Below are 25,546 nucleotides of genomic sequence, written 5' to 3' on the forward strand. Positions count from 1 at the left end.
AGAGAGAGAGAGAGAGAGAGAGAGAGAGAGAGAGAGAGAGCGCGACCGACCTAGCTTGGGCTTTTGAAACCTTAAAACATACTTTCTCCAGTAAGGCCACACCTCCTAACCCTTCTCAAGTAGTGCCACTCCCTGATGACTAAGTATTCACATTATGAGCCTCTGGCAGTTATTCTTATTCTAACCACCAGAGTCATCATCTTCATCACAGCAATAGAAGGCAAACTGAGCCAGATGGAAATTACGCAGCTTACCATCACAAATCAGCAAGCCTGCTGACAAGGATCTGTACTCACCTTTGCTTTTTCTCCTGTCAGGATGAAGTAGGGAACAGTCTTTCATCTCCTCCCGCCTTCATAGAGGCATCCCTAACAATTCCCTTTCCTCTCTGCACCTTTGGCCTGGCTGGCCTTCTCCAAATAAAATCTTGCATGGCAAATACCACCTCAGGCACGTAAGGGCACATCACATCTCTTGCCTGTTCTCTCTTCTCCAGTGTCACAGCTCTGAACACATTAAAGCTCTCTTACCTTTTTGTTTCCTTATCTATGCCCCAATCACTTACTTTACTCCCATCCTTATTCTGTGTTCACAAGCTCTCGAGAGCATCAGTAGGGTCCAAGTCTCAGTATCCATATATGATTACCTTTGTGTTACTTTCTCTTCCTCCCTCCGTTCCTCCCCCTCTCCCTCTCCCCCCTCCCTCCCTACCCACCCTGCCCCCTCCTCTTTCCTGTAAACACCTTTCTCGGCCTCTGGGATGCCACCCTCAAGACCTCTCTGTGTCTGTACAGTGAAGTCTTGGGTTTTGCCATGCACTAGTATGAAAGCATCATCACTCTATGCTCAGGAAGGCTGTGAGAATTAGACAATGGAGCCCTGAAGCCAAGTATCTGGCCCAGGGCTATTCAATACAAACACAGTGCAAGTATACAAGAGAGCTGAAGTTTTATAATGGTCATTATGAAACATTAAAAGACAAAACGTGTCGATACTGGAGATATGGCTGATCTTCCAAAAGACCTAGATTTGTTTCTCAGCAGCCCCAGGGAGCTCACAACCATCTATTACTCCAGTTCCAAGGGATGAGGCCCTCTTTTGGCCTCTGTAGGACCTGCACACATATGGTACACACACATACATGAAGCCAAAACACCCATACACATAAAAAAAATGATAAAGGCTTAATTAAATTTTTACTTAAATATAACATGAAGTTATTTAATTAATAATCCAAATATCATTTTAAACGTGATAGTAGCATAAACATTAAGAGATATTTTGTCTTTTTTCAGATTAAGTCTACTAGTACTTAATATCACATCTCATGTAGGGAGCAAAATCTTTATCAGAAATGTTTTAGGTTTTGAAAAATTAACCATTTAAAATGTCGCATCTCTAACTCAAGTGCCTTTAAACATACTCAAATTTTCTCAAGTAAATTTTTAACTCAAATTGATTAAAACTTAATACAAATTAAGATTCATCTCTCAATCATACTAGATTTATTCCAAGTGATTTACTGCCACATGCCAGTGGAAACTCTAATGGGCAGCACAGATGCTAATGTCTGAATTTCAATTTTCCCCAAACTCCATGCTAAGACTTAACTTCTACTATAACAGTACTGAGAGACGAGGCTTTTAAGAGACCATTTGGACATGGGAACTGTACATGTGAATGGATCAGTGCTATTGTTTGAAAAGGGCACTGGTTTAAGAGTGGAGCTCTTGTCCTCTGTCTTCTGTACTCTCCTGTCACGTGAAGCCTTCCCATGATGCAACAAGAAGGTCCTTATCAGATGATGCCGCCTCTGGAGCTCAATTGTCCGAGCCCCCACCACAACTGTGAGCCAAATAAACTTTCATTGTTTATAACTTACCATCAGAGAATGGACATAGACAATGGGTATAGAACATAGCACACAGTCAGTAACCAGCATCTATTTGTATTAGACAGCTTCCTCTTGGCTCTTCTTTCTCTACCTGACTAATGTGCTATCTCAGGGTTCTGTTTTTCTACTTGGTTAATGTGCTATCTCAGGGTTCTGTTTTTCTACCTGGCTAATGTGCTATCTCAGGGTTACGCTTTGCTCTCATTTTCACCCTATATACACTTCTTTGACAATATCATATATCTCCATGTTTTCACTGGTTATTCATATATCAAGAACTTGTCCGACTCAGACCTTACCCTTTAGCACTAGACGGCAAACTACCTCTTCAACAGAGCCATAAGAATTGCTCTGAATTTAACAGTCCCAAATCAAGTCGTTCTCTTTATCTTAAGCTTCTCCTTCTCCTCACAGAGAAAATTCATTCTAATTCACTACATGCTCAGTCATAAACTCTAGGGCCACACAGGCTACTTCATTCACCCCTAACTCTATCAACCAATCATCATTTTCTGTCAGTACTGCCATAACACTTTCAAAGAACAAATTTGTCCCATGTAACTGATGCATTAACGAATAATTAAGCATAATGCCACTTTTGCATTTGTTTCTGTCATGTTTTCCAATGATATACTAAATATGTCAGATGTGATAGTATATACCTCTAATCCTAGCACTTGAGAGGTGAAGGCAGGAGAATTTCAAGTGCTATGCCACCCTGGGCTACACAAAGAGATTCTAACTCACAAAAATAGGGTAGATAAAAGAAACTAAACTTGACGGAACAGAGAACTCTGTGAGATCATTTAAAATGCATGCATGCACTTCTACATCTTAATGGCCACTAAGACTACCATACATGTTATAGCCACATCCTTCTGGTTACAATTTCCTATTTGATTCAATGTTTTATCCCACCACTTCATAATAACTCACCAACTATAGCCCTTCTTATATCTATTTCTACATGCAAACTCTAGGCTTTTTATCCAAAGTAAAGTGCTATATTTATTATAGTATTTATGTATTTCTTAATCATTTAACTATGAGACTATAGTATCCTTTTTTGGGGGGTTTTCGAGAAGTTTTCTCTGTGTAGCCCTGGCTGTCCTGGAATTTACTCTGTACACCAGGCTGGTCTTGAACTCAGAGATCCACCTGCCTCTACCTCCCGAGTGCCCCATCACCTGTCAGAATTCTTTCTTTGCTATGCTACTATGGTGTTTCTGTGTGCTACACTCCCTAGGTCACTTCTCCTGCATGACTTTCCTTGGTGTAAGAGATTTTGTTGTGTGGTTTGGATTCTGAGACAAGGACTTACTCTATAACCCAGATTGGTCTTTAACTCTGAGCTCAGGCTGGCCTTGAAGTAAAGACAATTCTCCTGTCTCAGCCTTCCAAGTGCTGATATTATAGGCCTGGGTGGCCACATCCAGCTGGGCTACAGTATCAGACTGTCTCAAAACAAAACAGCAAATGAGATAAAATTTTCTTTTAGTAGCTCCTGCTTATCCTAAAAATAAGGCCCCAAATCCAAACATGGTCTCTAAGCTCCAGCCTCACCATCTACTTCACAGCATGTGGCTTTTCACTTCTCATATCCCTAGGCCTTGGCAATCACTCATTCAGTAAATAACAATTAGGTTGTTCTGTACTGTGAGCCATCCAATGTGACAGGGGTAGAACAATGAACAAGAGGCAGAAATTCTGTCTTCCTGGCTTTTATAAAAATAGCAGGCTTCTCTTCACCTCAGGCCCTCATCATATGCTGCTTCCTAAGTTTGGCCAGTTCTTCCTTCAGTCTATAATTTAGGTATCTTTCCTCAGACTCTATCTCAATAAACCCAGTTCTTTATTATATGATCTACAACTTTGAACTATTCTGAACAAGTTATTGAATAGAAGTCACATGATCTTTAACAGTCACCTTTTCTGCTATATTCCTAGAACCTAACACAGAACCTGGCACACACAAGGTGTTCCAGAATGTGTGCCTACAGATGAGATAATATTATGTCTTTGTCCTTTATGGATATATATACATATATATACATATATATACATATATATATACACACACACACACACACACACACACATACACACACACACACATTCATGTCTATACATATTTTCAAGTATTTCTGGAGATGACTGTTTATGTGAGTATGCATGTACACATGCATGTGCATACACGTGAACACACACACACACACACACACACACACACACACACGTATTTTCCTTATTCCCTGGTAACATCTGTATCTCCTGGAAAGAACTGGGAGCAGGACTTCAAGTTTTTTTTAAGTTGACAGCTCAATAAAAATCTAAGCTCATTCAACAACATCCCAAATGTCAGCCAACAGTGACTTTTGCCACTCTGCTACAGGGGAAGTAAGTAGAGGTAGGAGATGTCAGAAATACAGCTGTTGAAGTTATTCTTTTCGAGGCAGCCCACAGTTTCTAAAGAGAGGGGAACTGAAAAGACAGTATTTCAGGTCTTCTCAGATTAGAGGCCTTAGGAAAGTAAGATGCTGAGTTCATATCTAGTGACTAACATAGTCACACACCTGGAACAATGTAGCTGGGGGCTGGAGAGGAAAGACCCTTGTTTTTCTCAGGCCTGCATGGACTACCTCATAAGAAGAAAACACAGGGTCAACTGGGAATAGAGTCCTCAGTTTCCCTTTATACCCATTCCTTCCTTCAATATCTTGGCATCTCAGTGGAGAACTGACTGAAGAGTCTCAAGATAGCCTGAAGCACCAAGGTGACCCTAGTGTTACCATATGGGTCAGCTGCTCTCCTGCCCTTCTGCCTAGGAACCTAAAGGCAGAGAGCTACCACACACCAAAAAGTCTAGTGAACTTCAGAGTAATTGTTCATGGTCAGTGCCTGCCTCGCCTGGCCGGGCATTCACATTGCATTTGTTGAGACCAGCAAGCAGACTCAGATGAGCTCTGACAGCTGGCACACTGTTTTCCTGGACAGCATGTCTGTCTACACAGGCATGCCTAGTTTCACTCAGGAGGGTCTCTATGAAGCTAGTTCTCAGTGAGGAGGTGGCCAGCAAGTATACACACTCTGAGTCTAACTGACCCCAGTCCAGCCACTGAGGACACAGGCAAGAACCAGGCTCTGTCTCTGTACTCCAGATCCACTGGAGTAACAACTTGGACCTATTTACAACTGAGTTAACTGATATCTCCAGTCACAGCAAGAGAAGCTTAGAAGAAGAGATGTCTGAACCACATCTTCAAGGGGCAGACATATGCCTGATGATGATGACAAGGGGGGCATTTCACACAGGGAGCCAGCCAGATCAAGACTCAAAGGCAGGACAGAGCCTAGCTTCTTCAGCCAAAGATAAAAAGTAGTGTCAGAGCGGAAAAGACCATACTAGGAAAGCAAGACACAACATGGAACCAAGTCCAAGGTCGTGTTGGTGCGGAGCAAATACTTACAAAATTAGTCGCCCCACTATTCTTCCATGTTAGCTTCATCCACACACCCCCAAAGCAGTCTGCTCTTTCTGCCTCCAAGGCAGTCTCCTCCCTGCACACCGCCTTGTTTAATACCCAGTATGAAACCCGCATCTTCACAGTACCTACTGTGACCCCTCAGCAGCCTCCTCTAAGACTACAGCTGTGGTCTCCTTTCTTCTAGATTCCTAGAGTTACTAAGCTGACTGGTAGCATCAAGTAGACCCTGAGGCTACTCCAGGGCTATTTTTCTCTATCTTTCTTCTAATAACCTGGGCCTCCTGGAGTAATAACTCCTCTAGAGGAAGGAAGAAAGAAGCCATTCCTATGTTACCTCTTCTGCTTATCTAGGAGCCCTGTATATGCCAGGGAAGGCTGGTTTTCTGGGTGACTCATTCTCTATCAGGGAACTACCCTAGTTATGCAAGGTCCTTTTGAGGCCCACAGTCCCAGGCTAACTCTCTAGGTCTACAATGTTGTATAAGTGCCAAGATCCACCTTCATGTTCCAAAGGTTCTAGCTTCCACTGTCCTCTCCTACATGAACAAGGCTCTGCTAGGGTCAGGGGAAACCAAAATCGTCTTAGGCAACCCCTCTTCCTAACTAGAAGCACAGAGACCACATTCATGAGTATATATATAGACTGCTATAGCAGGTGGTTATGATGCTAAGATACTGTTTCCCAACTGGTTATTGATCAATTAATAAAGATGCCAGGAGACAATTGCTGGGTGGAAGGAAAGAGTCAGGACTTCTGAGTCACTGCAGGAGGCCAAGGGAAGCAGGAAGAGAAAGGGAGACTTCACCATGCTTTGGAGGGAGAAAAGGTGACCAGCCATGTGAGAGCTCAGGCAGAGCGGCCATAGGCTACTGCCCCAGGCAGGAGATTAGAAACCCAACTAAGCAGAGGGCAGTTTTGGGTTGCTGATCAGGAGAAGGTAACTGAGCAACTAAAGTTGAGGGCAGATTTAAGGTGCTGAGCCAGGAGTGAAAAGAAAGGAGGGAGATAGCTGAGGAAGGCTTAGAAGAGCCTGGTAATTGAGCCAATAAGGCAGGTTGAAAAATAAGTGTGTGTGTGTGTGTGTGTGTGTGTGTGTGTGTGTCTTTCATCCACGGATCTGAGGGAACCTGGGCAGAGCTGGCAGCAAGGTCTGCCCAGAGCTTAAAGCAGGGTAGCACACTATACACAACACACTGCCTTCCAAAAGGCTCAACTAGGACCAGATTTCTCCTAGTGACAACACAACTCAGCCCAGAGATTTAGAAGAAAAAAGCCCCTATGTATGTTTGGAAGATACCAATAGTACTCCCCCCAGCAGCCTGACCCTCAAGTAACTCCCCTCCCCAGAAATATCATTGGTTCAGTACATATTACCCAGGGAAGAGAAAGAGGGATACAGAGAAAAGAAGCAAAAGACACAAGAGTTGGAGGAGGGGAGGTGTGTGAAGGACAGGAGAACCAAAGGCCTTGGGTGGAGCTCAGATGGTACCTTTTTTAGATTAATCCACTGCTTGAAGTAATCCGCCACTGGCAAGCCTAAATAATGGCACTGGCCTGGAAGCCTACAAGAAAGAGGAGAGAGAACAAGTTAGAAACTCGCATGCCCCAAAATGTGGAGTCTTAAACTACAAAGAAAAAAAAAAAAAAGTCTACAGAACAGAGAGACCACAAGGATCAACAAACTAGCAGGCAGCCCATCTAAGGAAAATATCCCACCTCCGGCACCATGGATACTGGACTTAGAGCCATGCCTCAGAATCAAATGAGTTTCAAGAAATATTACATAGAAGAATAACATCAGCTGCTCCTATTTCCTAATTTGCAAGTTATATTTTTTAACACATTAAGGTCTTTACTTATATCTGTCCTCAAACTGATCCTGTGAAGTAGGTACTGCTGTCTATTGTGGTCTCCCTGAGGCCCCACGGGTGTTTTAGATTTTTTTTTTTTTAAATATGTGCGAGTGTTGTGCTTCTATATATGTCTATGTACCACACGTGTGCCTGGTGGAGTGCATCAGATCCCCTGGAACTGGAGTTACAGATGTTTGTTAGCTGCTACATGGATGCTGGTTATTGAACCTGCATCCTCTGCAAGAGCAACAAGTGCTCTTAATCACTGAGCTATCCCTCTAATCCCTGTTTGTTTGCTTGCTTGTTTGAGATAAGATCTCACTATGTAGTACTGGCTGGCCTAGAACTCACTATATATACCATGCTAGCTTCAAACTCAGAGATCTATCTGCATCTGCTCAATACTGGGATAAAAGGTGTATGCCACAATACCCAGCTCCTCTGGTTGTTTGCTTTGTTTTTTTTTTTTTGTTTGTTTTGTTTTTTTATTTTTGAGACAGGGTCCCATGTAACCCTTGACTCCATCTCCCAAAAACTGGAGCTAGAAATTTGTGCCATCCACTTCATTTTAGGCAGTGTTGGGGGTTGGACCCAGAGTATCAGTTGTTCTAGCTAAGCACTCTACCAACTCTACCATTCTCAGTTCTCTAGAAGAGCAGCAAGTAAAGAGCCTCAGGAATGTGTCAGTAACAGATAACTGACTAACGAGTGCCCAAGAATGAAAAGTCTGTCTTCAGAAATTACAGAAAACATTAAATGATACATGGTAGCCTGTGCCTTTACCCCCAGCACTAGAGAGGCAGAGAGGCAGTTTGGATCTCTGAGTTTGAGCTAGCCTGGTGTGCAAAGTGAGTTCCAGGGCAGCCAGGGCTACATAATGGAGAGATCCTGCCTCAAACAAACAAAGAACAGAAGTTATAGACACTAATATGTCCACTTCTTCCTTGTAGAACCTTGCTAAGATCCAAGAGCTCAGAAAGCTTCCCACCTGCTACCCATCTCCAGGCCAAAGGCTCTCGAGTCTCTGCATGGTTCCTTCTAAGAAGGCAGCACTTCATGAGTCAAGACCCTCTCACCTCAGCAGCCCTTTTCAGGAGAGCAAGCACCTGGGATCACATGTGCCCCTTTTGATCCCTCTATCTATTTCTTGTGGTCAGCCTAAATTCTGGAAGCATGTGTTGCTTTTCTGTAAGATGTAGAGCTAATTTTATTCTTTTTTTTAAGCTTAAAAATCAAGTTATTAGTGTTAAATGTCACTGAGTGGCCAAACAAGATGAGAGGTGAGAGAACCCAATGAAGGACCAAGTGACCTTGGTGAGTGGAGTGTGAATGTCAGCAGACTAGGTAAGGAAGGACAGAGGGAAGAAGAGCCACTGAGAGACAAGGGAATAGAGAACATAAGTATAGCCTCTTTGTCTTAGGAACTTTGGCTATGAGAATGCAGTTGAAATGACAAGTTCACCTCAGAAAGTTGAAGAGAAATCCAGCCTTCCTTTCATCACCCTTCAAATAGTTGACAGATACTAATAGGAAACTGACCTCTGGGTTTCAGGAAGTAAACTAAGAATTTACTTTTACAAGATACACAATATCTTTCTTTTCTTTTGAGACTGGGTCTCTCTACACAGCCTCTGCTATCCTAGAACTCACTTTGTAGACCAGGCTGGCCTTGGACTCACAGAGATCCACTTGCCTCTGCCTCCTGACTGCTAGAATTCAAGGCATGGGCCATCACACTCAGCTATGATATCTTTCTTGAAAGGCAGGTTCCTTTCAAATAGGTGGCATGGCAACATTATCTATAACTTGCTAGCGTTCTGGAAGAGAATTTCTGGCAAATGCCAAAAGTATGAAGAAGCATCCAGAGATGGTAAGCCCACATAGGGCCAAGAACTAAGGATTAGAAACCATCAAACAAGGCTTCTAAATCAAGTCACCTAAGAAACAAACTATAACTGAACTTTCTGAATCGTATTATTTCCTTCTCTTTCTTTTATGTTCCTTAACCTTTGTGTCTTGGAAACTAATTCCTAAGCTCAGTATTTCAGAAAAAAAAAAAAATCACACTGAGTTCTGGGTATAAAGAGACCACCAGAAGCAAGAGGAACACAGGGGGCCTGGTCAGAAAAGGGCAGGCAACCCCTGTCTTATTTTCCTGTAGCTAACCTCACCCACCTCCTGATGACTTTACTTGACATAGGTCAGGAGTCCTGATGGTTCTGGCTAGTTGTGGAGAAAAAGGGATTCCCCTTTCTGTTGGATTTCAGTGGTACATGACAGCTATAGATATCATCCCTGGTTAGGAAGGGTCTAGCTCAGTGGGATCCTGGCTGCTCCTCTCAAAGAATCTATACAGCAGGATCCACAGTGAGAACAACCAGAAAGGAAGAGCGTCTAAACAGTCATTCGTATCTGAACATGGCCCAGCAGGAATCCTGAGTGCCTCTCTTTGTTCTATAATCTGACTGAAGTATGGAGGGGGAGATACCAATCTTATTCAGGAGCTCCATGCATGAAAATTTGAAGATTCAAGGAGAAGAATAGGGTTGCTACATGTTCCTCTGAATGTTCCAGCCCTGTGTCTCCAAGCATATGCAGCATAAATACAGCAGGGTCCAAACTCATCTTCATGAGCAGCAGAGCCAGAGCTAGAACTTGAACATTCAGGTGTCTCACGGGAAGATAGCTATACATCTCTATCACATAATCCTACCTCAGAATAGAGCACACAAGGTGGGTTAGAGTGGTCACCATCACTTACACAAGTGAGGAAACAGACTCAGTGAAGAAAAAGGATTTGTTCAATCATGCAACAAGCCAAGAACAGAACCAGAAATGGACTCTGGGGTTTCTGAATGACAAGTGACAATTGCACATATTCAACTAGAGACCTTGACTCATTCCAGAAAAGGCAAAGCCTGGAAGCTGGTGGAGGTAGGTAGGATGGAGTTTACTACTCAAGGTTACATTTGTTTGTTTGTTTGTTTGTTTACTCAATATTTTTAGGCATACAAGGCTAAGGTCAGCAGATACCAGGAGATACATTGTTCGACTACTTGGCAAAGAAAAGGGCAAAGGTTCCTGGCACAAAGGGTAAAAATGCTGAGTTTCTACCAGATACTGATCCCAAGTTAAAGAGCCACTGGCAGTGGGCCCTGAACTAGCCTGAGGGCATAAACGTGCAGGCAAGTTTATGGTGCCCAGGTCTCTATGCAGCTGGATTCACTGGGCACAAACCTCCCCAACTGCCCAAACATCATCTGGCCATGCTTATTACTGTTGCCCAATGAAATTTTATGCACCAAGTCCACAGGTGTGATTTCCCCTTCTTTATGAGGGGTCGGAATGACATCACTGATGGCCAATAGAAAAAACCCAATTATGTCCAGGCCATAAAAAAAATGGGATTTTCCCCCTCCAAATCAAAACTTCCTTCAGTTTCATGAATACAAGGGGCCCCTTTTAAGGACACCCCTCACTCCCACACATGCACGGCAGTAATGCCTTTGGGCTCTAAAGGAAGGTACATGCTCACTCTTCAAATGGTATGACCCTAGAGGCAGAAGGGCCCTACTTTGGCATTTACCATGGTCTTGCTCTGATCATATTGGCCCATTCAAGTCATCGGAGCCTCAAACCTATCATCAGATGTTTCCCAGGATCCTTGCTTCTGATTGGCAGAAGTTAGAAAAGATGAGGTACTTCTTAAGTTTCCTGCTGATCTTTTAACAAAATGAGAGCTTCTACTTGGAAAGAAGAGAACAATACAGAAGGATAGCACTGTAGAAAATGTCTCTCCCCACAGACAGACAACAAAGCAAAGGGAGCCCCACCTCCCCACCCCAGCCCTCACTCAGGCCTACCACCTGCAACTGAACCGCTCTGGTTTGGCTCAGACAGCCTTGATAGCAAACAGGTGTGGCTAGCTTGGCGCCAGCCAAAGCAGGGAGTAGCTCATTAAGGGAGCCCCCATACCCCACCCCTTGCTAATGGGTATGGCCAAGGTGGAACCATTGTAAGTAGGAGCTCAACTTTGAAGATTAGGTGAACAGAGAGTATGGGGGACCATTGTTAGGTTTGAGTCAAGGAGACAATAGTGGTTTGACAGAGTCCAAAAGGTAAGTCCAGCAAGAGAGCAGACACCTGTGCAGAGAAAGGTTGAGGACATTATTCCTTAAATGCTTTTCTCTCTTCAAATTTTAACCAATAAACTCGCCTAGGGAGTGTGATTTAAAGAGGAGGGGACGAGCAGGCTGAAGTCATCATCTACTCCGTTTGCCTCATAAGAAAAGTCATGGCATCTGGATCTCAGAGCTGCTTGTCAGACCCAGTGGTTAACAGCACTGAAATGCACACACATCGGTCCTCTGTAGAAACCACTGTGTTCCTGGGACATGTAGGCAAGGAATGTCTCAAATCATCAGTGGACCATGAAGGCAAAGAGGCCCAGCCATCAAAAGAAGTGGGTCAGAAGAAGCCAGAGCAAAGACCCTGCAAACGGACCCCTCTGAGGTACACACAGCTTGTTTCCATGCAGCCTCCTCATTTGCCCATAAAACAGTCTCAGAGAGTTGTCACCAGCTATCCTCCGTTTTAGAACTGCCACAATTCTCTATGCTACTCTGTTAGGAAAGAGGCTGAGCCTCAGGAAGGACACCACACCCCTGGAGCCCAGACTAGTGTATCACCTAGTCAGAGTGCCACAGTCTACATGGCATAAGTCTGCACCCAGCATATGCCAGTCATACCAGCCCGGGCAGCACTCAGCTGGGAACATGGCTCTTTGTCTCTCCTGCTTTCATTCCCCACCCAGAGGAGATAAACAGAGCTCGGGTGATGAACAGCCCGCCTTTCACGATCACTTTTCCTCCAGTTGAGGAGAGTGGCTAGTGATGGATGGGCTGGAATTTGGTTATCAGGAAGGGCTGTCAGCCAGAGGTGCCCATCTCCTCCCCCACTACGCAGGGCATCATTACACTGTGGCATAGAGGTAAAATATGACCAAGAGGAGGGAAGGAAGAAAGAGGGGAAGGCTGGGCTTACACACGGAGCAAATTGAGCAACAATGAGAGCAGGCATGAGGCTGGAACGTTAGTTATCTGCCTGTGACACCTTTTATCTCTGCACAAATTGGTCCTTCCTCCCCCACTACATCCTCTTATACAAACAGAGGCAGACACAATGTGTCACCAGTGCAATAGCACAGCAATTTAACCCAAATTAGTACGGGGGTCAAGCTAGGAAATAGGGGTTTCTCATTTCAACAGGTTCCTTGTCTCAACTCTGAACTACCACATCATAGAAAGGAGGGTGGAGAAAAAGCAGATTCATAATTGAATTCACTCACTTGGCCACTGCTGATGTATAAAAAATTAATACTGAAGCCTTTAAATACTTATCAAAACTAGTTATCTTCCTTCTCCCTTGTGATATGCCACATCAGAAGACAACACAGGCCTGCCCCAACCAGGCCTAGCACTCAGGGCTAGGAATCAGCAAGAACAGGGAACAAAGAAAAACCACCCTAGTCAGAAACTGAGGGCTAGAAGCCTATAAGACAGGCTGCAGGAAGTGCTAGATGTGGAAAGACCAGCAGCTATAGGATCACAGGTGTTGGTAACACCAGAAGTGGAGCTTGGCAGCTCAAGAACATACTTATGAGCCAGGAATTGTGGCATACAAGTTTAATCTCAGTACTCAGGAGGCAGAGGCAGATATATCTATCTCTGAGTTCAAGTCAGAGTGAGTTCCAAGACAGCCAAGATAGCAATATCCTGTCTTGAAAAACAAACAAAATTAAACAACAAAAAGAATACACTTATGTCTATAGACCTCCTACCACCACCAAAAACCCCCTCTTGGTCTACCCTCCATTGTAAAGTATATAATAGTATACTTTATGAATAACCCCTCTGACCAGTCCATTGTGTCTTGAATAGCTGCACTTTTGACAATGACAAGATTTGATGAGGAAACAAGAGAGGAGCCTGGCCGGTTCCTCAGTGACCTCCACCATGGTGGGACCTGGCACTGGAAAGGCCCTCAATGGGTAAGCAGTGCACCACACCCCCATACCTCACCCCAATCCTGCTTTATGGCTCTACTGCACTACAACTTATCAAGTGGTCATTGTCCTTAAGCAAGCAACATCATCTCTATCACCTACTCTATGTGACTTAAAGTCAAGGGAAATAAACTTTGAAAATGGGCTCAGAGGAAGTATGTGGCTAGATCAGCAGACATTGCACCTGCAAAGGTTTGTGGAGATGCTTCTGGACCAGATGAGGCTAGATAAGGAAAAATACTAGAAAAGTGAGCTTCTGGGAAATGGCAAAAGGAAAAATTCTAGAATCACTCAGTAGCTTCAAAAATGGATTGATGGGAGGCATTACAGATAAAGTAGGAACCTAGGGACTCCTCTTTCAAGTTTAAAGACAAAGCACACAAGTACCAGTTACAAAAGCCAAGAGTCCCCTGCCCCCTCTAGACACAAAGTAGGAACTGTAGCTGACCATCACAGTTTTATGAGCACTGTTGAAACCCAAAACATGCTCAAATTAGAAGCTACTCAAACCTGGTTCCTATATTCAGAGGCTCCCAGCTTTATCTGGAAGATAACCACAGCATAAACTGAGTCTAGAAGCAACTGCCAAAGAACAGCCTCCTTGTTCCTGGTAATGGTGGGCAACACCCTGTAGCACCTACAGAGACTCAGCTTCAATTTCCTGTTCAACAAGCATGTGCACTGTCTCTCCACTGTTCTCCGACTGCCCACAGCCCTGGGAGAATGAACTGCTGACTTATCAGCCCAGTTTGCCCCCACATTTGCTCCATCCTCTGGGATATCTGCAGGTTACAATTCCAACCACAGGCTTCAGAAAGATGATACACTTGCTGGAGCCTGCAAAGGGTCAGGAGAGAGTACTGTTTGAAATACCAGCATGACAGCTGGATCCTTGTCTGTCTCCTCTTCCCCAAACCCTCCTCAAACTTGTCATGGTACAAGAAGTCTATAAGCAGCCCATCAGATTTAAATATCAGTGTTCTTGAAGCAGCAGCACAAGAGGGTGAGGGAGCGGGAAGCAGACAGTGAGTGCCTCTGACTCCACTGCTGTCAGCGAGCACTAATGAATTTCACCACCAGCAGCCATGCTGCAGCTGGGGTATGGGGGTGATGTGAAGGGTGGGGAGTTTTCTTGGGAGAACTCTGTCAGTACTAAACATCTTTTCCCAAAGCCTCAGTAGAATACGTTATTGAGAAACTAAGAACTATGGCCCACCTAGAATACTTAGAACTTAAAAGGGGGAGGGAAATAGAGGGTTGGGGTGGGGCAAATCCTGATGTCCTCTAAAACAGGAAGAGACATACAAGTTTGAGGCTGGAGAGAGCCAGCTAAGCTCCCATTAGATGGTGACCTCTGGCAGATCTCACACCTTGCTTTACCACCATCACCCAGACTTATCTCAGAGGACAAGGAAAGGAAGGACCCAGGCATTGAAAGGCAGCCTGCTGAGTCTTCCTGGCCAACTTATTGCTGCCCTACTTCATAGTAGCTATAGCTAACTCCACAGGGAGGCCCTAAGTCAACATGTTACAGACCTGGGGAAGATGGAGTGAAGAAGGCCTCACACCTTTTCTGCAGAAAGTACTTCCCACAGATGTCAGGGGACAAAGATGATATTTACCAAGACCCGAAGAGGTTGTGAATGCTCTTGAGACTTTTCCAAGATCCTCAACAACAGATCTACAACCTGAATCCAGGTCTATTTGCTGCTTCCTGTGTATCCTCTACTGCCAGACCCTGCCCTTCTCACTCTTTCCCACTGGTATACATGCTTCTCTGGCATGGCATAGTCCACAGCTGCCATTAGCTGTATTAGACTGGGCTCTAGGCCAGGGTGAACCCAGCCAGGAAGAGAAAGCTGTGGGACTGAGCCAGGCTATCACCTGGGAGTTGCCACAGCTCAGAGGGCATGGATGCGGTGGAAGCCTTCCCTTGGGTGCCCTTTGCACAACTCTGATCAACAGAGTCTGATCTGGCAGCAACCTGCTGTGCAGAGGGCAGATGACATTTAATTTCCTCTTGGTTTCCCTACAGTACAGACGAAAGGCCGTCACCTGCGTCTGGGTCTGGCAGCACAGCTGGAACTGTTCCCAGACATGCTGCTAGGAAGAGTTCCCAAACAGAACCAGAATGCAGGCGGGTGCACTGGGATGCCCCTTAGGCTATGCTGTGAGTTTTCCCAAGGAAAACCAACCTCAAATCTCTAGGGCCAAACCACTGCTTAAAGACTCTAAAGGAACTATATGTAAAGTATTTCCCATTTCTGGCTTTTTTTAAAAGATGAATTCATTATTTTATGCGTATGAGTGTTTGGTCTGCACATATGTATATGTGTATATATATGAGTATAGATATATGTATACACACACACACACCATACACCACATGCATGCAGTGCCTGAGGAGACCAGAAGGAAGTATCAGATGCCTTGAGACTGGGAGTTACAGATGGTTGTGAGCCTCTATGTGGGTGCTAGGAACTGAACCCAGGTCCTCTAGAAAAACACCCAGTGCTCTTAACCAATGAGACATCTTTCCAGCCCCAATAACTTATATTGTTACGGGTATGAGTGTTTTGCTAGCATATATGTTGCATGTATATCAGATACCCTAGGACTGGAGTTACAGAAGGCTGTGAGCCATCATGTGTGTACTAGGAATCAAAACAATCTACTGGAAGAGCAGCAGTGTTCTCAACTACTAAGCCATCCTTCCAGCTCTTTTGGCTCCTAGCTTTTACAGCCCACCTACGGACGATCTCTCCTGCAATTCTTCCCCCTCAGAACCCATAGGAAGTACATAAATGTTACAAATCCCCTGTGGAAAAGTGTAGCATGCGCCTCTCTGGTACTACAAATGTCCTGAAACTCCTTATCACTTATACCTTCCAGTGCCTGTCTAGGCAAACAATTAAGATAAGTTCCTCTCCAATGTTCATCCCATGGCACAGTGCTCAGAGGAGGGTAGAGGAAGGAGGCTGAGCACCAGATAGGAAGCTTCTAGGGTACTTTGGCCAGTGCCTTGGCTAATGGCATATTTTATTTTTGGATAGGGAAACCTGGAGTTAGTGTCTTAAGCTATCTCTAAGATGCTCAACACATCCTAGCATAGTTTCCACCCGGCCTGTGGCCATCTTGACCCTGTGCCTGAACTATGTTTGTATGGCCTACAATGCCCCCTGGAGGCTTTGCAGAGAGTCATTCTCTCGGTACTCAGGATCTGGGATGTAGTCCAGCCTCTGCTCCCATATAAAGTGCACAAGGACACAGCTGTTGCCTTTAACCTCTGGTTGGTCCTCTCTGCCCTGATTCCAGCTTTCCTGATTATTTCAAGATGTGCAAGCACTCAGGCTATACAGAGTCCTGTTCCTGGCACAGCAGCACTAGAACAAGCTTAGGGAGTTTTAAACTGCATTCTATGAAGTTTGAGACTTAGAGGCTTCAGGAAAGACATCAGACTATTTCATGGACTAGAAAAGAATAGGGCTGTGCCCCAGCTGTAGCCAGTACAGCTCAACTTAATATTCTGTTATTTTAAAAAGAGTTTACCACTAAAAATTACAGCCAATTATGCCCCATACAGTCTTCTCCCTTTGTTTTGTGTCTTGTTTACTGTATTTTCAATCTACCGTTCCCTGTAACCTTATAGCATGTTCTGATCACTTGGTGCTGCCACAGTCCCCAGCATACATACTTTGGCCCAGAGTAGGTCTCAGTAGCTGATTTCAGGCCACTTCTGACTGCCTGTGTCTTCACTTCACACCTTCCATGGCAGCTTCCTACAATGTTCCTTATGGGAGAAGAACTACAGTGGAAGGAACTGACATTTACAGCAAAGTCCTGGTGGACATGGCTGACACGTGCCACCCTTAGCAGCGGCACACTGCTACTATGATCCATCATCAAAACTGACATCCAAAGAACCAGACAAACTGCTTCTGACCAATCTTTGAGCCAAATGTACCATATTACTACAGGAAATGGCATTCCCTAGATGTTTTCAAATCTTGTTATGTGGGAATGTTGTGGACACGGAATGACATCCCTGTCAAGAGTCTGCCCCCAGTCCAGGCAGCACTGAAGGGAGTCATGAGTCTGGTTATAGTCAGAGTCAACATTTCTGGCTATGGAGATTGAAAATGGCTGAAAGTTCTTGGTGCCAACCACCAAGCACACTGCCTCAAACTCCTCCAGCCAGGTTTGCAAGGGGTAGAGAGGGAAGCCAGGGATGTTGTCCTTCTGGCTAAAGCCACTTGTTAACAGGCCCTGGATTCCTTTATCTCTAGGGAAAGGAAGGTAGCAATGAGCACTGCCCCCTCCCATGCCTCCCTGCAGGGCCAGAGAGGACAGCCATTAGTGTGTACCTCAGCAGACAATGGGGAGGAGAAGTCTCCAGAGCAAAGGACAACTGCAGCAATTAGAATGCAGGGAGGTTCAGAAGCTATTTAACTGGGTGACCCCTGAGGTCGCTGCATCTGACTCCCATCCCTGGATAAATATTGTATGAGAGGGGAGGGGGCGAGCAATGGAGCTGAGCGTTGTCGTAGCTCCTCCATCCCCTCCTCTCCCACCCGATGTGCTGCCTCCAGCCACACACAACAGGAACATTATTTACAGCCCTGACAGTCAGAGCAATCACTCTGCTAACCAAGAGGGAATGGACAAAGTCGACTTACCAAAAATTGACTATGGCAATTGAAGAAGAAACCAGGGCTGGTCGGGGAGGGAGCTGGGCTAACAGACACAAGGCTTCCCTCACCCTCTGGGTCCTGCTGGAGCAGGTACTACCACCCTTAAAACCTAAAGCAAGGCAGGTGAAGCAGGTCTTGGGTAGCTGAGTGAGTCAGAGAAATGGGGCACCCTTTCACCTCTCATTACCCAGGTGCCCTTGGCAAAGACAGAGCTCTGGCCATCTGCCTAAAGGAATCTAGACGAGGCACAAGCTACCTGCAGACCCAGCTGGCCCTTAGCTGGCCTGACAGGCAAAGGCCAACAACACAGCAGTAAGTAAGATACAGAAGCAGAGGCCAGGGTGGGGGAGGCTAGGGGAGCCTGAGTACAGGCTGAGGCTCGGGCCCCTTTGCCGCTCCTGCAGTCCTGCTCTAATGCACCCTGACATGCCTCTGAAGATAGAGAGCTGTTTGCAGTCAGCACCGTGATTTGTTAGTAATTATTTCCATGGTGTCACATTGCTGTCACTCTGTTAACAAAGAGACAGGCTGCCTCGGGCTGCCTGCAAGAAAGAATCGCAGAGAAAAAGGCCTGTCAGACTCCTGGGATTCTCTGGGCTGGCTCGCTTTCTTCCCCAAACCAACATTCTCGCAGGCTTTGGAAGAATCAGTTTTATAAAACTATGAAGTCTGAGCTGTGTCACCCTTTAGCCAGGGACACTGAGAATTTATCCTACCCACTCACAGCCGCCCTTCCCAAACCTCTACAAAAGGTAAGCCCCACAGTCCACAAATCATTCAGGCACAGGCTACCATGCCAAATGAAATACAAAGCTCCCTGGCCTTCAACTCCCAAACTCCATGCTCCTTGACTCTCCCTGCCTCACAGCTGAGGCTGCCCTTTGCAGGTGCTATTAGAAGGCTGTCAAAAGAAACCTCATTTAGACCAACTGATACAGCCACCCTTTCAGCATGGGTAGGGTAGGGAAGGATAGGGAAAAACAGGATTACAGAGAATCTTCCCTTTACAAATCCAGCAATTGCATTCAAGAGCCAAGCTGCTCAGGAGCCACGCCCTTCTAGGCCCCATAAGCCAGAGCCTCTGAGAGGAACGACTGCAAGCTGACCTGTCTTTCTTTCCTAGGGCCTGGATTTGCTCAGCATCTTCGAAGGAGAACTGGTGGTTTGCTTTAGTACAGAATAATGTCTCTATTACCATGGCTGGGAATTAAAGGGACAGATTGGCAAGCACTGACAAAACAGAGGTCACTCACCTTTGCAGACGTGGAAAGTTGAAGATTAATTCCCTCCTCCCACAGAGGGAATCAGACTTCAGGATAGTGGAAGGGAAACACCAATACTGAGAAACTCAGTGCCACATAGTAGTAGCAGAGGTGGCATCATGAACAAAAAAGGAAGAGGGTTCTAAGACCAAGAGAAGCCCTGTCAAAGCCACTACCACCCAGCTCCTGCAGAACCTCACTAGACAGAAGAACCAGGACAGGACCAAGATTTTTTTTGGCATGAGAGTTTAAATGGCAGACAGCAGGCCAGTTACATACAGCAGAAGACAAACTCGATGAAGGCAGGCTGCTTGAGAAGGTCTTGGGTTTTTGTTTACTACTATGTCCTCAATTCCTAAGCACATAGTGGGTACTTAACTCATTTACTGAAAGAAGAAACAAATGAACCAGAATGTCTCAAAAGCTCCTTCTATGGGCCCAGGGTCAGTTGCCTCCCTACCTGTACCTCAGAAAGAAGGGAGAGCAGTGTGGATTCCAGAATAGAGACATAAGGCTGCACGGCTGATGGACTAGAAATGGGTTTTGAAGAATGACAGTTGAAAGAAGTCGATAGGCATACAGATCAAAAACACTTATATACTCATTCAGCAAACATATGCTAAATGCTCAAGGAGGCAGGTGCTCCAACAAAGAGAAAATAACAGAGGACTATAGCGAAACAGTGAAAACTAAACAACAACAGAGAGGCCAAAGGCATCTATACAACTACATAAATTATTTGTTATTATACTGTGCAAAATAAATCAAACATGGAAGAGTACATTTTGGCCAGGCAGTAGTGGCAATGCACACCCTTAATCCCAACAGTCGGGAAGCAGAGGCAGGTGGATCTCAGAGATCAAAGCCAGCCCAGTCTACAGACCAAGTTCCAAGACAATCAGGGCTACACAGAAATCCTATTTTGGAAAAACAAAAAAGCAAGCAAGCAAGCAAACAAACCAGAGAAGTACATTTTGTAGGACTTAATTTCTATGAGGGTCGAGAATACTACCCTAAGTAACATAAGTCAAAACAATGGTTAACTGGCAGCTGTAGGCATTTCTAACTGGGGAGGGGTACACAGGGACCTTCCGAGATGACAGAAATCTTGATTAGAATGATGGTGACACAGGTGTATACTTGTATACAAATGTGTTATTTTAAAATGGTATTTGTTTATATTTATATACTTTATTATGTCTATATGCCTTGATTTGGGGGTGAGGGGATACCAAGGATTGAACCTAGGTTTTCAGGCATGCTAAGCAAGCAATCTATCAGTGAACTACATACTCAGTCCTCTTTTTACTCTTTGACATGAGGCTTCATATGACATGAAGTTTTGACATGAGGTTGCCCAGGTTGGTCTTGAACTGTTCTGTAGCCCATACAGGTAAGCCTTGACCTTGCAATTTTCTGACCTTAACTTCCTAAGTAGCTGGGACTTTGGGCCTGGGCCACAAGGTCTGTGGGCTCCTATCAAATTTATTTGTTTGTTTGTTTATTTAGGGTAAAAAAAAAACCCAAAAGTTTGTATTCAAGAGCCACAAAAATAATAGACAAGGCCTTAGAAAAAAAGTACTGGCTTTAAAACACCACATGCAAAAGAAAGTATTAATGTTTTCTGAGCACTGGTAGTTCCTTCTACTCAGGAGACATGCTCCCCCAGCCTTCACTCTGACAAAGAACATGCAGACCTTTAAATATATTAAGACTCAAGAAGATTAAAATGTTCCACACACAGAAGAGTAGGCCCCATATCTCAGCCTGAGGTGGTAGCTGGGAGGGAGGTTGCAATCCATGTTAGGTGAACTCAAGGAGGACAGACAGGCAGACCAATGGCCCAGCCATGCCCCAGATGGTTCTTAGGCCCTCTAAAGCACCTTATCTGTCAGATTATACTATGAGAATAAGCCAGACTTCCAGAATCTGCTCTGGAGACACAGACACAGGACCCAATTTGCCTTCCTGACAATCCAGGAACAGAGACTAGCTGGGTTATCCCAACTCTGGGCTAAAAGAAAGGTCTTGCAGAGGGTCCACACCTGCTGCCAACCATGGTCCTAGAGAGCTCTACATATCAAGTCCTAGGGCTAGGATCCAGGCAGCAATACTTGCTTCTAGACCACTTTTCAAAAGTAAAGAACTAGTCACCAGTTCTGCAGGCCAATAAGGCTGCTCCTACTTTCAGTATCTTTATCTTTAATCCATTTTAGCCGAACAAAACCTTCCATTCAGAGGTTCTACAATCACCACAGTGAGTGAAATCCTCCACACCTTCCCAGACAATGAGGCTGTCAATGGAGTTTCACTGTCACCCAAGCCAGAAGGACCCAGAAAGGAGCAGGAAAAGCTGACAGAAAACAAAGCTTCTCATCCAGGGCCCCATAAAGTCCTTCTGAGACAGGCTACTGCCCCAGTAAAAGGTGGCATGGTAAGAGACCAGTTAACCTGCAGCTCTGAGACCTCATAAAGAGTGCAAAAGGAGCAAAGGCTGGGAACCAGGAGCTGCCATGGCTGCATTTCAGAAGTAGATACTCCCTTTAATGCTGGTTCTAGGCCCAAGACCCATAGGAGGGGCCTTCAGACGTTTCTAAGTAGGCCAGCTCCAGGGATATCTGTGCTCACAGGAGTGGTGGGGGGAGCACCTCTCACTCCTCCAAGCCCAAGAACTCTCATCCCAAGAAGCTGTCAGGCTAACGAGGCTACCCCACCACCACTCCATCTGAGCGTGGCAGGCTGCACCGCACCACTGGCTTCAGGTGGCTCTTCTTTAATTAATGGCATCCCAGGCTCTGCAGGGAGCTTCACCCCACAATGAATGGCCCTCTCTCATTAGAGGCAAGCCTGCCATGATGTATTCAGGGTGAGGGCCAGGATTCATTTCCCTGTCTGTGGGTTGGTGATGGGAGGGAGGAAGAGGCAGCAGGGAGATTTATATCGAGTGACTTGGATTAGCTGCAGCTGAAACATGACCCCATCAACTCAAGCTGCCTTCTTGGGGCTAACCCAATGCACCTCTGATGACGAGAGTGCTCTAGGGAAACTGAAGGGAGGGCAGAAGGTCTAGTTGCCATTCTCTCTGACTCTCTCTGAGCTTAGACTCTAACTTGAAGGTCCAGAATTCCTATACAACCTCTGGAACATCCTTTCCCCTGCCCCCGCACATCCCATGTGCTTGAGAGCCAGCGTTGACTCGGAACAATCTTTCCCATCAAGAGCTCTGTCATGACTGGGACGCACAAGCCCTTATATAAAGGATGGAGGCTCTACTCTACTGCTTTCTGTGGACTCTTCTGACTTTTGCAGCAACCAAAACACAGATCCCTTACTTCAGAAAGAGTCTGTAATATGGCTTGCCTCTTAACTGTTATCTGAAGAGGATGCAGGGATATTGTACAACAGGGCATCTCAGACATCAGACTAGCTGGCACTAGAAAAAGGCAGGCATGAATTTTCACAAAAACGTGCAGACAGCTGTCACTTCACTATGGTGAGCTACTGGGCTGAGTTCCATTTCCCCATTTCCAGTGTGGAAAAATTCTGGACAACTCTGTTCTTAGCAAGCATCTAACTTTGCCTGTTGAGTCAGCTTACTGGCCCAGTAAGAACCATTGCTCTTACTCTATTCTCCTTCCTTCCACCTCTCCCAGATACCATCTTATAGGGTCACGGACGACTGAGTGGGGGAAACTGTGCCCTCTAAGCAAAAGGGAAAACACTTGGGCTTCGAGCTGTTCCTGTTTACAGAAGTGTCACACTCTTCTAATAAGAAGGCCACACTGTACTCTGCTTGCTTTTACCTGGTAGGATCTAGAATGGAGGTGACTGAGGCTACACAACATACAGCCCTGTCCACTGCTTACAAAGATCCCAGTAAACTTGACTTTCAGTTCTGCTTGTACACAGAGAAACAGCACACTTCAAAACCCATGTTCTTTCCACTATAAGCTCTCAGAGTGCCAATTCACTGAGTGTGCTGGTAAGAGGGCCTTTACATTAACCTGTGAGCTAATCCAAATGCTGCTTTGCAGGCCTGCTGTAACCCTAGGAGAACCAGGGCAGGTGTCCATCATCTGCACACACACTCAGTGCCTGTCAACCATGCTTCTCTCTGGTCCACAAAGGCAGTGTTCATATACCCTTGCTTCCCTACTCAGAAAGAGATGTAACTCGGTTCCGCTTTGCTAAGCCCTATTTGGCAATGTGTCTAAACACATGCAAACTTAATTAGTTCAGGAGGGGAACCCAAGTGCTTGCAGTGACAGATAAAAGTAACAGGGAATGAGACAAGTCAGGACTGGCAGGGAGTTCTTACTCAGGCAGTTCCCCCAGCAGGCTGCTAATCAAAGGTGATGCAGCTCAGAGCTGGGGATTAACTGACACTCTCTTGGGCAAGGGGTAAGGCTCATAAGCCCAGGGGCATGATGAGATGCTCTTTGTGCTTCCAAACATAAATATGAGGCTCAGGTGTCCAAAATGGTACTGACTATAGGTCCTTATAACTGACCCAGGGAGCAAGGTAGGTGGCACACATCTGGAATTTCAGCACTTCAGAGGTTGAGTCAGGACAGTGATCTCAAGACCAGCTTGGGCTACAACACTGAGACTCTATCTTAAACTAAAAGCAACACAACAAAACAAACAAAGCACAGATTAGAGGACTGATTTATTTGTGGCCTTGCAAGAAAGCTCTCTGGCAGTGTCAAATCATCCCCTTCACATCCTGGACAACCATGCCTTCATCCCAAAAGGAACATCAAAGTCTAAAGCTCCAACACCAGATGAGATAACAGCTCAGGCTCTGACCTTCAGAGCAAACAACAGACAAGGAAGATGGGTGTTCCTACCAGATCACACAGTGTGAATCATGAAAACAAGGACTGAAACAGATGGTCAACGGCTATGGTCCAACAATGGTTCCAGAGAGCCAGAGGCCTAGGTTCAAATCCTTGCTCTGTCAACAAACAGTTTATATGTCCTTGACAGACTACTTATTTCTGAGTCTTAGTTTCTCAATTTATTTTTAAAACTTTTGAAAAAGTGTTACAAAAAGAAATATTTCAGGATTGTAAGATGGCTGAGCAAGTAAAGGCTCTTGTTTTGATGCCTCACTGAGTTCAATTCCCAGTATCTTCCTCTGACTTTCTGGTCCCATGGCATAGCAGAAACACACATTTTTTAAAAAAATAACTTAAATATAAATAAAAAACTTTTAAAAATAACTTAATTGCTAAGACTGTGGTAAGACTTAAATGACTATGTGAAAGCAGCACAAAAGATTGCTGGTAAATGCTCCATAAACAATGGCTGTGTTTATTCTCTGATTTTAAGCTTTTCAGAGTCCCAGCCTCCAGTCCCAGAGGCACGAACCTATCAGATACAGTACTTCCCATGTGCCCAGGAACAAGCTCTTCGTCTCAAGCCCAGACCGACTCAACACTCTGCCCTCCTCCAGAGCAGGTGTTCTCCAGGGTCACTCAGCTGTCCCTTGTTTAACAAACTACTGGCCTATGTGGCTTGCTGGCATAGTTCAGTGACCAACTGTGTACTTAGCAAACGTGAGGTCTTAGGATGGTCCCCAACACTATCACTATCCCAAAATTTTAAAATATTTACTAAACAACTACTACATCTCAAGCTTTGTCTAAGGATTACAATCAGAATCGAAAGAAACAGACGAGTTTCTTTTATTGGAGACAAGCTGCGATAAAATTTCATGGAGGAATAAATAAACAGGCTCCAGGAACACAGAAGTGGGAGGGTGCACAGTACTGAGGGAAGTAAGCAAGAGCCTCGATGGTTCCAACCCTTGAAAATACGGGTGCCTTGACAGGATGAGGCAGAGGTGTGATGTGACTGGAGTCAGAGCCAAGAAGAACAGATCACCTGGAGAAACCTCAGATTAGAATGGTCAACAGGATATGGAGATTAACTGGTTGTGGCTACTAGACAAAGGGTGGTTCTCAGGTTTCTGACAAGGTAGCTGACTGATGTCACCAGGCATTACAGGAGGGTGTAGAGAGGGCAGTGGGGGTACAGGAGGCATCGGGGCACAAAGCTCAGTTTTCAAGCAGCTGATGGAGAAGATCTCTTGACTTTGTCAGGATCCTGTTAGTTGTACTTTCTCTTGGGGAAAAAAAAATAGAATGAAGGAAAATGAAAGATAGGACGGGGACAGAGGCAATTCCAGTATTTTAGAAACACCAACACTGTGGAGCATTCTTCTAACCCCAGCACTCTGGAGGCAGAGAGATCTCTGTGAGTTCAAGACCAGACTGCACTCTGGAGGCAGA

At 45.2% G+C, this 25,546-nt stretch overlaps 1 protein-coding gene across 7 annotated transcripts in view; it reads right to left on the minus strand.

Annotated features, from left to right (window-relative positions):
• Window positions 1-25,546, minus strand: part of Eri3 (ERI1 exoribonuclease family member 3) — a 130,885-nt gene that overhangs the window by 58,975 nt on the left and 46,364 nt on the right. For all 7 annotated transcript variants that reach the window (XM_028785255.1, XM_028785262.1, XM_028785245.1 and 4 more), the window contains one exon: window positions 6,870-6,942. In XM_028785255.1, coding sequence (XP_028641088.1) covers window positions 6,870-6,942 — 73 coding nt within the window. The remainder of the gene's footprint in view (window positions 1-6,869; window positions 6,943-25,546) is intronic.

Source organism: Grammomys surdaster, unplaced genomic scaffold (genome assembly GCF_004785775.1).
Source record: "Grammomys surdaster isolate TR1022 unplaced genomic scaffold, NIH_TR_1.0 100, whole genome shotgun sequence".
NCBI lineage: Eukaryota > Metazoa > Chordata > Mammalia > Rodentia > Muridae > Grammomys > Grammomys surdaster.